The sequence below is a fragment of the Natrix helvetica genome (assembly GCF_964273705.1).
Source record: "Natrix helvetica genome assembly, chromosome: 1".
Classification (NCBI taxonomy): domain Eukaryota; kingdom Metazoa; phylum Chordata; class Lepidosauria; order Squamata; family Natricidae; genus Natrix; species Natrix helvetica.
This window is the reverse complement of record NC_138548.1, coordinates 145,030,953-145,045,650: the sequence shown is the minus strand read 5'-3', so window position 1 is coordinate 145,045,650 and position 14,698 is coordinate 145,030,953. Positions and strand designations below refer to the sequence as shown.

Here is a 14,698-nt window from a genome sequence, read left to right as displayed (position 1 = left end):
ATCTGCATGTGCACAAAGTAAATAGACATGACAATAGCAAATACCTCGGGTACAATAGCAAGTAGTAGAATGCTGGAATTTTCATGACTCAATTCATTCATTGTACTAAGTCAAAATCTGATTTGTTCATTTTAGCATGTTGTATCAAGTATATACTTTATAGTCCTCTCATTACCAGTGGATTGTGGGTAAGATTTAATAAACCAGGATTTTAAACAAACCATAGCTTAATACAACTTGTGAACCAGTCAATTCAAGTTTGTGTTTCTTTAGAAATGTACAAATCAAGCAGACATTTGTAGAGGAAGTGTCAAGGCAAGGGTGGTTTTGGTTTTGTTTGGCTTGGCTTAGTTTATGATTATCATAGAGCAGAAGAAATTAAAAAATAAAATAATAAAATAGATACATAAAAAAAGTTTGATGTATTGAAAATAATATACCAAACACATATAAAATTATGTGTGTGTGTGTGTGTGTGCGTGTGCATAAGGCATACCATATTTGTCAGTATACTACCAAAGCAAACAGATAAGTTAATTATAATACGTCCAAAAATGAGACAATATACTACCGATATTGTTTGTTTTTTGGCTTTATTGACTTGGAATTTTTTTTTGAACCTGTGCTGCTTATGTAGGTATTATTATGGCCTGTGTTTTATCTTCAATTTTGTCTTTTTAATAGATGATGGGTTTTTTTTCTCGCTCTCTGCGTTTATGTATGTTTGAGGTTATGAAGGTTTTTTCTTGATATGTTTGTAAGAGGTGCAATTTACGTGATAGAAGTCTTTGTGAGGTGGGTTTGCGAAAATAGTTATGGACTTTCATGCAGGTGTATATTTTCCTACATTTCTTTCTCTTTATTAATATAAGTATTTTGGTAGTAGTTTCGGGTTACCTTACAGTTTGGATTTGGAGAATACAGTCCTCAAATTTGTGAATTTTGTATATGGAGGAATTAACCATGGCAAGAAGGCTATTACTTAAAAGAATGGTGTTTTTTTGAAGAAAAGGAAAACAGGAAAATAGTTAACTTCAAGGAAGAAGCATTTTAAGCTGGTTTTGCCTGGCATCTATGTAGATTAGTATAAAGCTTCTGTCAAGAACATAAACAAATTGGAAGTAAATCAGTATGTTATGGAGATAACATTGATAAACCATATTCTTCATAGTTTCAACTTGTAAAATATTGCCAAAATATAAGATGGGTTCATATATAGAAAACCAACTGATCAGGCAAAAGAACTCTGCCTTTTTATTACTTGCGTATGCCATACAATTAAGTGTTCCTCATTGATAGACTGGAAGGGAAAGTTGACAAACCCCTGTACATTTCATACTCTAACACAGTACTCTTGCTGTTGTTTCAACAGATTCTAAAAAAATAACAAATATGTTTAGGACATATATAATTTAGATTTATTATTTCAGTCTTCTGTTTACATTTCTCCCTTGCATTTCTGATTTCTCTTCTTTCTGTTCACAATGTCTGGCTACTAATGATTAAGTCTTTTGTCTTTTTTTCCTCTTTTTTTTTTAGAAATTTAGCTTGTCTTCATTTCTACTTTCATTTTAGTTGTTACTTTGCAAAATCATTTGCCTACATAAAATTATGGAATTTTGAATTATGAGTAGCAAGCAGTACAATTTGTAGACCAATTCTGTAAAAAAAAAAAAAACAGCATTATGTGTTGAGGCAGAAACACTTCTATAATTGATCTCAAAAGCCTTATTCCAAATTAAAGGTAGATTTGTGACAGATCTATAGGCCCCAGGCATGAATAATGTTTTAAGGATCATAAACCACAGTTCATCTTCTTAACATTTCAAAGGATTGGGGATGACCATCTTATTCTGTAGCAATATCTTTAGTATCCTGTTTTCCCCAAAATAAGATCTTCCCGGATAATAAGCCCAATCGGGCTTTTGAGCATATGTGTTAAAATAATCCCTCCCCAAAAAAATAATCCCTCCGCAAAAATATTGCAACACAGCAGCAGCCATGAGGGGATCATGCTCACCGCCTCCTGCATCTCAAAAATAATAAGACCTCCCCAAAAATAAGGCCAAGTGCTTATATGACTTCCAGTTCTCACCTCTTTTTTTTTTTTTTGGCTAGGTTAAAGGAAAAGAAAAAAAAAATCTTATCAAAATTGGCTACACTGGTTACAGATACTAGCTGTAATTTCATGATTGAGGAGCTACAATTGGAGAAGATGCAGAAAATACAGTTTAGGAGCTATTCACTTCTGCTACACACAAAGCATTTTGATTATGTACATGGTTTCATAATGTACCCTTATGACATTTTCCATACATGTTAAGTCATGATTTGTTGACTAAACAATAGTTGACTGAGTTCACAGATTTCAGTAATGAATAATTATGGTTTGTAACCAACAGTAATTGGGTTAAAACACATTATGGAATAAGTCGAATTAAGCCTTAGCATAATTCATTCAATCAGCCGTAAAACTTTGCCTTAAATTATGAGAACATTTGTTAAAATAACTTGACTTGGCTGATCAAAAGTCACTTGGGTGACTTTTGAAAATAATTTGCCTATTCAAAAAATGAGTACTGCAAAATAGTATTCATTTCAGTAATCTGAAGTCTCCCCTGAATAGTTTTACCATAATTCACTGTATTGTTCTTTGTATTGATAAAGAAAATATTTAGCAACTGATTAATGTAGAGTTTGTTTGCATTTTGCCTATTGCCTTTTAAAATCCATTTACCTGAAATATAATTATATTACAATCTTGTCAGAGTAACTGATTGGCATTTATTAGTATGTACTGCTTTTCAATGAAAAATTGTAATTTTCAAGCAGCTTGGCTCAACAAATTTTGCTTCTTTAAAATAAAAAAAGGAAAAAAGAGACAAGAGATAAGCTTATCTGTTTTGAAACATTGCTCATTTAGCTGTATTCTTCGTTACCAGAGGTATTAAGAACATCAAACAAAATATGGGATTGGATTAATTAGTAAGCAATGTATTTAGAATTCAATCTCCTAATAAAAGCGTTCCATTTCCATTCACATTTGTCAATCCTTTCTCCAGTTTTTTGTTTTTGCTTAGATAGTTTCATTTGTGCACATTGGTTTATTAAAGTAGACAGTGGAGAAAAATCATGCCATTATAACAAATCTTTGTAAAAAAAATAATAATTAAAAACTAAGTAAAGTAAATAAATAAATATTATCTATGTGATTTTTAAATTGTGGCTATAAAATATATGTCCAGTGTTCTTTACTGATTAGAAACTTGCAAGAAGATAGGTAATCCTACTGGATCCACCCAGTATCAAAATCTGTGCTTGCATAAAACAATTGTAAAATTAAGATAAAAAAGCAATAGATAATACTATGAAGTTTTGGTGATCTCGTCACAGTATTAGATGAGTGCTGACAAATCATAGTTTTATGTAATGTAGAATTATGCCCTGCTCAGTAAATTTCTAATCCCCATTCCTACAGTACTCCAATAAACTACTAAACTATAGCACCAGCAATTAATATTACATTGTCATATAAGTTTTCTGCGAAACAGAATTCAATTATCATAACACAAGATGTCATCTTAGGATTTTCTTTTATTTATTATAATTCTACATTAACTTTGAACCTTTTTAAGGCAAGTGTATAGCTTCAGAATATATAACAAGAACTATACAAGTTTTTTTTTAATTATTAACTAAAAATAAAATAAAATATGTAATCCTGATTTTTATTTTCATAATTTCCCTAATTACTATATAGAACATCAATGGAGAGTTGGGCTATCAGTGGCTGATAGGACTGGGCAATCATTAAAAAATGGTGATAGAAACAAATGGGAGCTTTTACATGGCAATTTTTGAAGAAGTCTACAAGGCTTGAAAAAGATATGGATGTTTTAACCTAAGAGCTGTTATATATATATTAACTGGCAATGGGGGCAGAAAAGTTGTTACTTATTTTCATGCAATAGCTAGGCAATTTGTAGTAAAGGTAACAACTGATTGAATAGAAGGTAAACAATCAAGATAAAAAAACAATAAACCTGTTTTCTCCCTTTTGTTGTTGAATGAGCAATTTCCAAAGTTTTCTTTCAGAGCTGCTAACCTACTTTTTACTACAAGATATTGTGTTGAAAATAAAACAAATATAAAAACTGGGGTACAATTTTTTAAAAATAATTTAGAATCCATAAATACATTTTGCTGTTGTATAAGCAAATATGAAAATGTAAAAATTAGAGTTCATACATTGACATTTCTGCAAATATGATTCCTGTATCTGAAAATGTGTTTCAGGTCTGTGCATAGATTATACAGAGAATAAACTTTATTGGATCAGTTCAGGCAATGGAACTATAAACAGATGCAACTTGGATGGTGACAATTTTGAAGTAATAGATTCAATGAAAGAAGAGCTAACGAAAGCTACAGCCTTAACCATAATGGGTAAGTGGACATATAAGTTAACATGGTTCACATCCAATAATTAACCCTCCTGATGCACATTAATTATCAAAAATGTATCAGACTTTTCCATTAAAGTATGTACTACTATATTTTCTTAATATGAATTTTGAAGCCAGAATTTCTACTCAGTCAGGTAGGACAAAGAAAGTTTGAAGATTGTATGATTTGGAGATTGCATGATTCAGTTAGGGATGTACTTTTTCTATTGCACAATGGAAATATGTGTATCAATACATATGCATATACGTATACAGTACTTCTACAGTATCTATTGCTGTCTTTATTGCTCTGTAGCTTTTAAAAAATCTTTGTGCAAATAAAAGGGCTGATATTCATTTTTAGATAATTAACTGATCTAGAGTTATGGCTCATCTATTATTCATAGTTAAATATTAATAGTATAATCACTTGTTATTTTATGCGAAATTGATATGAAAAACCAAAAGGAACAGGTTAAAAAAGCATAATTAAAAAAGAAGAATATAATAGCATAGCATAATTCTTAAAATGATTTCAAAGTAGTATGTAATAATTATGGTTGATGGATGGTACTGGAAGGATGGAAGATATTCTTGCTGAAAATGGAAAAAGACTAGGAAATCCTTTAGCAATGATTAAATAGTAGGTTATCTTATATCTAACTATATGCATTTACTTTTTTGCATTAGAAGCAATTTAAAAAGAATATCTTAAATGAATACATTTAATGCAGTAGTCCTTGACTTATGACCACAATTGGGACCAGAATTTATGTTATTAAGCAAGGCGGTTAAGTGAGTCATACCAAATTTGTTTACCTTTTTGCTATGGTTGTTATCAGGGAATCACTGATCTTCTTAAGTGAATCACATGATCATTAATTGATTCAGCTTTCCCCATTGAATTTGCTTCTCAGAAGCTGGCTGGGAAGGTAGGATCTTCACAAATGATAATCCTATGACCCCGGGTTGCTGCAACCATCCTAAAACATGCTGGCTGTCAAGTGCTCAAATTTTGAACCACATGACCTTTGCAATGTTGTGATAATCATGGACACAACGACCAGTTTTAAGTCAGCTTTTTTCAGTACCATTGTAACTTCAAACAGTTGCTAAATGAATGATTGTAAATCAAGGACTACCTCAACCAATTTTGCTTGTTATTGTACTCTGCTTTCATGTTAATTGGATTAATGTGAAATAAAATCCATTTTTATGGTCAAGTAAATGGCTAAAAATAGAAAGCAGAGAACATGGTTACTTAAATAGATCTAATCCTGAGGAAACAAGAAATTAGTTGATCCAGTTTATGTAGTGATTCTAATACATTTATAATTATATATCAACTAACTGGCCAGGTTTTACAGCTGACACAAATTATTTAGAATGATATAAACCAAATCAGACACTAGATTCTGCCGGCATTCTTTTTATTCAAAATTATTAACCACATACAATTTTACACATGAACCTAATTCCATGAACTGGAATCTAGCTAAACAGGAGAGATATCTTAAATTCATAGTGAATAGTTCACTGAAAACTGCCCAATATACAGTGGTTTTGAGAAAAGCAGATTCAATTATAAAGATTGCTAGGAAATGGATCAAAAGAAAGTACAGTGTAATACAATACAATAGTAGAGTTGGAAGGGACCTTGGAGGTCTTCTAGTCCAACCTCCTGCCTAGGCAGGAAACCCTATACCGTTTCAGACAAATAGCTATCCAACATCTTCTTAAAGACTTCCAGTGTTGGGGCATTCACAACTTCTGGAGGCAAGCTGTTCCACTGATTAATTGTTCTCACTGTCAGGAAATTTCTCCTCAGTTCTAAGTTGCTTCTCTCCTTGATTAGTTTCCACCCATTGCTTCTTGTTCTACCCTCAGGTGCTTTGGAGAATAGTTTAACTCCCTCTTCTTTGTGGCAACCTCTGAGATATTGGAACAATGCTATCATGTCTCCCCTAGTCCTTCTTTCTCTTAAGCTAAACATACCCAGTTCCTGCAACCGTTCTTCATATGTTTTAGTCTCCAGTCTCCTAATCATCTTTGTTGCTCTTCTCTGCACTCTTTCTAGAGTCTCCACATCTTTTTTACATCGTGGCGACCAGAACTGAATGCAGTATTCCAAGTGTGGCCTTACCAAGGCATTATAAAGTGGTATTAACACTTCACGTGATCTTGATTCTATCCCTCTGTTGATGCAGCCTAGAACTGTGTTGGCTTTTTTGGCAGCTGCTGCACACTGCTTGCTCATATTTAAATGGTTGTCCACTAGGACTCCAAGATCCCTTTCACAGTTACTACTACTGAGCAAGGTATCACCTATACTGTACCTGTGCATTCCATTTTTGTTGCCTAAATGTAGAACCTTACTCTTTTCACCATTGAATTTCATTTTATTAGATAGTGCCCAATGTTCAAGTTTGTCAAGATCCTTCTGTATCCTAAGCCTATCTTCTGGAGTGTTGGCTATTCCTGCCAGCTTGGTATCATCTGCAAATTTGATGAGTTCCCCATTTATTCCCTCATCCAAATCATTGATGAAGATGTTGAAGAGTACTGGGCCTAAAACAGAGCCTTGGGGTACTCCACTGCATACTTCCCTCCATGTAGATGCAGTTCCATTGAGAACTACACGTTGAGTGTGGTTGGTCAGCCAGTTACGAATCCATCTGGTGGTGATGCTGTCTAACCCACATTCTTCTACTTTATCTAGTAGAAGGTTATGGTCTACCTTATCAAAAGCCTTACTGAAGTCCAAGTAAACTATATCGACGGCATTCCTCTGGTCCACATAATGTGTAATAATATAATTTTAAAAATCTTAAAATTGATATTTCAGAGCATGAAACAATACATAACATCTTGTCCAAATTCATTAGGGTGTTGAAATGGTTTTCCTGCGAGGAAAGGTACAACATTCAATACTTTCTGATTTACAAGTACAAGATGCAATACATATCATTAGATTTAATATGGAAAAATAGATTTGGGGATAGGTAAGAAAGCTGATTTGCAGGAGTTTCAAAACATCTATTAGTTCTTAAGGTTTATGTGAATGTAAGTAAAGTTTATAGAAAAGCTGATTAGGTTTGCTGATAACACCGAATTATTTGAGGGGTGGGGGAAGCTGTTAAATAAAAGTGAAGTATATTCATAGCCTCGGGTTATTTATAAACTCGAATTTATAAACTAAAAGTTATTTATAAAAAATAACAAAGGCAGGATAAAAATCTAATAAATAAATAATAATACAATCAAAAACAATTTATATCAAGCAAAGAAATATATATTAACATTAGAAGTAGTTCAGTGTAAGTGTAGTTGATGTAAATTGCAGGGAAAATTCTAACTATATGCACGCTGAATTAACTTGGTAATGATGTCATTGAAAGTATCTGGTGGTCATAGTGGATAGCTTGAATCAAAGTGTTAGACACTGTGAAGTTATTTTAGATGCTGGTGATCATTAGGACAAGTTTAAAAAACAAAGCTGTCAGTATCCTGATATATTTATGACAAATATTTGATATGAGCATACTGAATACAATCATTGCTTACCAAAAATAATGCTGAAGTACTGCAAAATATATAGAAAAAGAAACTCATGATGGACCTAGAACAATTCCTTTATGGGTAAAAATATGTGATTTTAAAAAAATACTAAGAAAAATATGTTTAAATAGATATTTAAATGTGCTGTACCTAACACAGAACAAATAGATATCAATTTTATACAAATATATGGATTTAAAAGCTCTTTATATACAGCCTTTAGGTTCAGAGGCTCCATAATGCTAAAAACCAACTAACAGGAAGCAACAGTGATACTGTCTTTGGTGTCCTTGTGACATCTAATTGGCTGGATGTGAGAACAAAAGGAGTTTTGGTCTGATACAGCATTCATCTAATAGTATACAATATGCTTATGCCAATATAAGCCATAGTTCATTTAAGTACACTATCATGAGTTGTAGTAATCTTCATTGTATGTAATCACATACTTATGCATGGCTTTTACTGTGAACATAAATCCAAACAACTATATTATATTATTTTATATTTTACTTTATCTCATACCAACTTGATCAGTTATTAAGGATTGTAATTAAATACCCTCACAAACCTGGGAGTATTGTATCACTTATAATTCTCAAATCTTCCAAAAATTGTGGTAGAATGGAAATAGCAGTCCTGCATGTAGCATTGGTATACCATTGCATATCATGGGAGATTATGCTATTGGTGATTCATCTTGCCATTTTTGCCCTAATGTTTATGCATAGTAAGGTATTAGCAGCAGTGTAGCCTGTTCTTTAATGCTCCTCTGAATTTGTGATTATTCCCTTCAAAATGTTGACCAAGATAAACTGTAATAGACTATAAATCCAATACATTTATATTAAAAAAAAAATCACTAGAACAATATTGAGATTTCTGGTTGAAAATCAATTTGCTAATGCCTTGCCTTTTATGATCTCAGAGTTGCTATTGAAATAATGTTATGTGATACACATGGATTGCTATTCTCTCTTGCATTTTTTAAAAATGTGCATAGTTATCTGTTCCTCCTCTGGACAACAACAATTATATTTCGAAAGACATAATATTGTAAAACATTGTGTTATTTTACATTTGTGGAGTTATATGGTATGTTATATGTGGACATTTTAATTACAAAGCAAAACTCTTACTAAAGCATTAACTGTCACTTGGTGTTAAGGTCTTATTCCACCAACTTTATGAAGTATTTGCCAATTGTCAGTTTCCAGACCCAATTTAAGATGCTGGTATTATTCTATATATGAGTTAGTTTGAAATAGTAGTTAAAGGGACCAGGCTAAAAACTGAGAGAACATGAGTTCTAATCCCACCTTTGGCATGAAACTGTCTGGGTGATTTTGGGCCAATCTCTCTGTTTCAGCCATAGGAAGAAGGAAATGGCAAAGCACTTCTGAAAAACTTACCAAGAAAACTGTAGGGTTACTGCAGGCAGTCAGCTATTACTTCAACACTAACATAAATGCAAAAACAAATCAAAATAAAAGGGAAAACAAAATATCACCCTATAAAGCATTTAATGGCTTGGGTCACTGTTCCAGAACAAATCATTCTGTACCTTCTATTTTGGACATACATTGTTCCACATATCGGGCTCATTGACTCAGCAGTTAAAGACGTTTAACATGTCAGTTGGAAAGCTGACAGCCTGAGTTTAAGACTCAAACACTGTGTGACAGGGTGAGCTTTCATTACTTGCCTCAGCTCCTGCCCACCTAGAAGTTCAAAAGCATGCAAATGCAAGTAGATAAACAGGTACCATTTCAGAAGGCAGATAACAATGTTCGTGCACCTTTGCATACAGTCATGCTGGCCACATGATCATGGAAAATTCCTTCAGACAATGCTACTCCCTCAGCTAAGAAGTAGAGTTGAGCACTGCATCTTAGAGTCAGGCACAACTGGACACAGAAAGCATTTACCTTTATCTTTTGTTCCATATGCCTTCCCATGAAGACTTGGAGTAACCAGCTATCAGAGAGTAGCCCCCTACTTCTATCCATAAAGTGACATATTTAGCATAGGTTTCCCCGGTTTAAACAAAATGTTTTATGCTCTTTTTAATCAATGTGTATGTATTTATTTATGGTCAAGCAGATGCCTTATAAACATTATAGTTAATTTAGAGGATAATTAGCAGGAAGTCACAGGAAAATATATTTCACAAACTATATAAAAAAACTTTTTAGGATTTTTTACCCCCAAAAAGTTAGTGTGACAATTTTTTTATTTTAATCTCTATTTTTACTGTTTATTTTAGTAACATATAATTTAATCACTCTCTTTTATTATGTAGCTTAGTTATTAGAATTTTATTGGATAATTTTAATTGCTTATTATGTTGTAAAACTGGTTCTGATAAGCCAAATTCAGAGTTCGGTCATGGGCCTGGCCAGACCGTGACGCATCCGGCGTGCGGACCGGGAGTTTTACAGCCCTCTACTAGCTTAAATTAACAAAACAGAAGATTCTTTTAACATTTGAGTAACCATAAACCTCTTTACCATAAAATGAAATTGAGATACTATGGCCTATCTTTATCAGTAGTTTCTGCATAGAATTGTATAATAGTATACATTTTTTTTAATCTGCTACTCAGAATATTTCTGTGTTTCTTTAATAAGCGTAAATAACATATCTCAATATTGTTCACCAAAATTTTACAGAATCCTAGGATTTGTCTACTCCAAAATTTGAATAATACTGGTATAGTTGTCAATATAACCACATTCTAACTTGTATTTAAAACAGTTTTCATTCAGTAAATTTGAAAATTGTACACATTGATGAAGTAGTCTGTTTTACTGCTAGCTCAGCAAGTACCATATCTGTACTCAGTAGAAATTTGAGGGTTATAAAAGTAGAAAGGTGTGTGTGAGAGAGACCTAACAGTACTATATCCTAATTTATATGTTCGTATTATGAATGTAACAGTCAGATATACTATTTTGAATGGCTGTGCTATAACAGAACATCGTAGGGATTGACTTTTTCTTCTAAAATAGAACCAGGGTCTTGAATGGAATAAGGAATTATTTGGACAGAGCAGAATGGTTTTGAAAACCAGAGGCTAAAATCTAAGAGAGACAATTATTTATTGAGTTTGAATTCTGGTAGTCTTTATGAATTAGTTTTCCATATTTAGAAATTATGATTATAATCGTATTCAAGAACCTGTTTGGCCCAATGGCTAACATTATGGATTAGGAGTTGGTAAATCTGAGTACTAGATATGCCAGATGGGTGATTTTGAGCCAATCATGCTTTCTCAGTCCTAGAAAGAAGGTAATAAAAATAACTTCTAAAAATGTTGCCTAGAAATTTGCATCAACTTATTCATGCCAGGAATCCAGGCTGACATAAAAATTCCCCTTCCCCCCAAAAAAGGGAATAGAAAAGCAGTCCTCAAATAGCAGCCAGATAAATTCAGGTAATCAACTCACAGCTTCATGCTACATGTGATAGCCCTACATTAGAGAAAGCAATTGTGTATGTGGGTCACTAATATAATTACAGGTAGTTCTCAACTTGCAACCGCACTTGGGACCAAAATTTATATTGCTAACCAAGGCAGTTATTAAGTGAATCATTTCCAATTTTAGGACTTTTCTTGACACAGTTGTTAATCTAAGGTTGGACTAGATGACAAGGTCCCTTCCAACTCTGTTATTCTGTTATATTATTCTGTTAAATCATTGCAGTTATTAACTGAATCACAGCATTAAATGAATCTGGCTTTACCCATTGATTTGGTTTGTCAGAAGCCAGCTGGAAGATGGCAAATGGTATCACATAACCCCAGGACACTGCAATCATTGTAAATATATACCAATTGCAAAACATTCAAATTTTGATCATATGACTGTGGAAATGCTTCAATGGTTAGAAGTGCAAGGGTGGATCATAAGTAACTTTTTTCAGTGCCTTTGTAATTTTGAACATTCACTAAACAAATGTGTGTAAGTTGAAGACTACCTGAATATGTCTACTCAGATAACCTTTAGATAATAATTTTAGCAAGGAACAATATAAATATCATTTCAGCCATTAAAAAATATAAAAAAGCAGTTGACAGTTGTCAATTTGGATTCATGCATGGGTAGGAATGGGAATGCAACCCTGGCCACACATATAGAATGCCTCAGGATGCTTTCTGCAATTTTAAAGTCTATATGAAGCTGCTTGAAGAAGTGATCCACTGCAAGAAAATCACCAAGCTCAGAGAGCATCCAGGACCCCTCATTACAATCAAGAGCTATCAAGAGTCTCTTCTGTTGGAGAGCCTTGATGCAAGGGAAAACTGAAAGTTTTAATTTTAATTTAGTTTTAGCATTTTAATCATCTTTGCCTTTTTTCAAATTTTATGTCTTTATTTTTAGGTTTTAATGTTTTATTTGTACATTGCCCGGAGTCCCTTTGTGAGTGAAATGGTTTGTTTCAAAATTTGATCAAATAAATAAATCAAAGCAGGGGGTGATAGAAAAAATGGTGTGGTGCTGTCCCTAAGAGACAAACATAAAAAGACCACCCTGCAGTGTTTCATCCTCATGGATTTTTAGCCTTCATTTAATTAATTTTAATGCTTGTTTATTAGCTTTTATAGCATTGTAAGCTGTCCCGAATCAGTTCAGCTAGTGAATGGGAGGTATATAAATTTAACAACTAGACAAATTCAGTTATGGACATGCAGAACAAATTAGAAGTCTCTAAATGATGGATTACAATTGGTGATTCTCACAAAGTCATTCCTCTTTACCCTTTCAAGAATATTTATTTTTTTTAAAAAAAAAATTTTTGGTGAGGATGTTGTCTTTGCATATAATCTGGCTTTTGCTCTAGTTGCAAATACATATAGGTTCCTTCTGATAAAAACCCTTTTATTATTCTGAATTTGCAAAAGATGTTGATCCCTTGTAGGAGCACAAGTCATGCAAGAGCTAAACAATCTTAGCATTAGTCCTGGTTTTCATCTGTCCCACTAAACCACAATAGGGTTGATTAGATTCTGGTTGAGTAAACCCCAATTTGGGGTACCTGAAACATGATTTGCAACCTGTGGATTGACCCCAGGATCCCAAGTCCTGTAGCCCCCAAAGTTTCTTTTTTAATTATTTACCTATTTGAATTTATTAGCGGGCCAACTCCAATGGACTTCCCTGTCTAGTATCCCTCCCCCCTCACTCCTTTCACCCATTGTGTGTACACTACAGGCCCCACCAAGGCAAGAAGCAAACCGGCGAACCCATCCAGATATAGAACGTGGGAACACAGTGGAGTCTTAAAGGGAAACTCCCTGTTTTGCAAAAACCCCGTTCCGCGAGAATTTCTGCCGAACCCTGTGGGGAAAATCCTCCCAAGCCGCTTCCCCCTCCGTGTTAGCCCCAAGAGCCATGGCCACCACTGAACGTGGAAACCAGTCAACTCTGCAGCCTTGAAAAAAGAAGGGGGGACAGATTTATCATGAAAAAGGAGCCTGGTGAAAGCCTAATGGGTGGGAAATGGTGTAAGCACTGCAGCCAAACTGACCTGGAACAAGGAGCAATTGCTTCCTCCACCCACTTCTTCGAGCGCCAGGCATCGGGCAGCGGTTAAGGCTCCTATCTTTAAATGCAGATCTTTCCTTGCCACTTTATGAGGTTGGGCCCGGACTTGCTTTCTGAGCATGGGGCGATGGGCGGTAGTTTGTGCGGCCGGAGAAAACTACCATCCATCTCGCCGTGCTCAGAAAAGGAAGCCCGGCTAAGTCCTTTGCTAGCAGGCAGGTTCTAGGATGCCTGCCGCCACCAAAGCACCTTCCCAGAGTTGCTTTTCTTACCATGGTAAAACGGACACTGCAAAATACCACCCATCTCCCCGTGCTCAGAAAAGGAAGCCCGGCTAAGTCCTTTGCATTCTTTGCGTTCTGGCAACCAGACATCTTAGGCAAGTCCAGGGACCTTGCAAAGGCCTTGCGAGGTCCCCAAACTTTTCAAAGATGCCAGTCGCGCAGTGTACGCTCCCGCCACTGTCCCCACCCCCGCGCCCATGCTTTCTGGTGGCCCTTCGGCCCTGCGCTATAAGCGACCCCGGGATCTTTGCAAGGCCGCAAAAGGTCACCAGACTCGCTTATAGTGCAGGGCCACAGCAGGCTGCTCCAGATGGCCTGCCGCTGCCCCCTCGTCCTGCGCTTAGTTGCAGCTTCCTTACCTCCTCGGAGTCGGCAGGCAGCAATAGAGAGCCATGCAGGAAAAAAGGTAAGTGGGTTTAGATAGGGCTCTTAGAGGCGGGCAGGGCAATTGGTGAGCCAGCCAATCAGTGAGTGGTGGGTGGAGCTGGGATAGTGCGGACGGACTGGGGGAGCGAGCAATGGAGCGGCTTTTAGACGGGCGGGGGTGAGCGAGCGAGCAACAGGGCCGGGACAGGCGTTCCGGTATGTACTTCCGGGTACACCGGTGGAATCTCTTCTAACCGGTTCGGTAGATTTGACGAACCGGTTCTACTGAACCGGTGCAAACCAGTAGGAACTTACCTCTGGTCTGAAAGCAGACAAAAGCCATAAATAGGAGAACCTTTGTACAGCTTCACCTGATACACTAAATGCAGTTGTTTCCACATCAGCTCTTAGCCCCCTGCTTGGCAAATAAGTAAAAATAAAACTAGGAAGGACAGGGGTGCAACTCACATATGGAAAAACACTTATTACAAAGTTT

General features: G+C 35.2%; 1 protein-coding gene across 1 annotated transcript in view; it reads left to right on the top strand.

The window, feature by feature from the left end:
• LRP1B (LDL receptor related protein 1B) overlaps nt 1-14,698 on the top strand; it is a gene marked incomplete at its 5' end in the record, with an annotated part of 698,113 nt that overhangs the window by 504,397 nt on the left and 179,018 nt on the right. Inside the window, one exon of the mRNA XM_081955361.1 lies at nt 4,297-4,446. Within this exon, the coding sequence (XP_081811487.1) occupies nt 4,297-4,446 (150 nt within the window). The remainder of the gene's footprint in view (nt 1-4,296; nt 4,447-14,698) is intronic.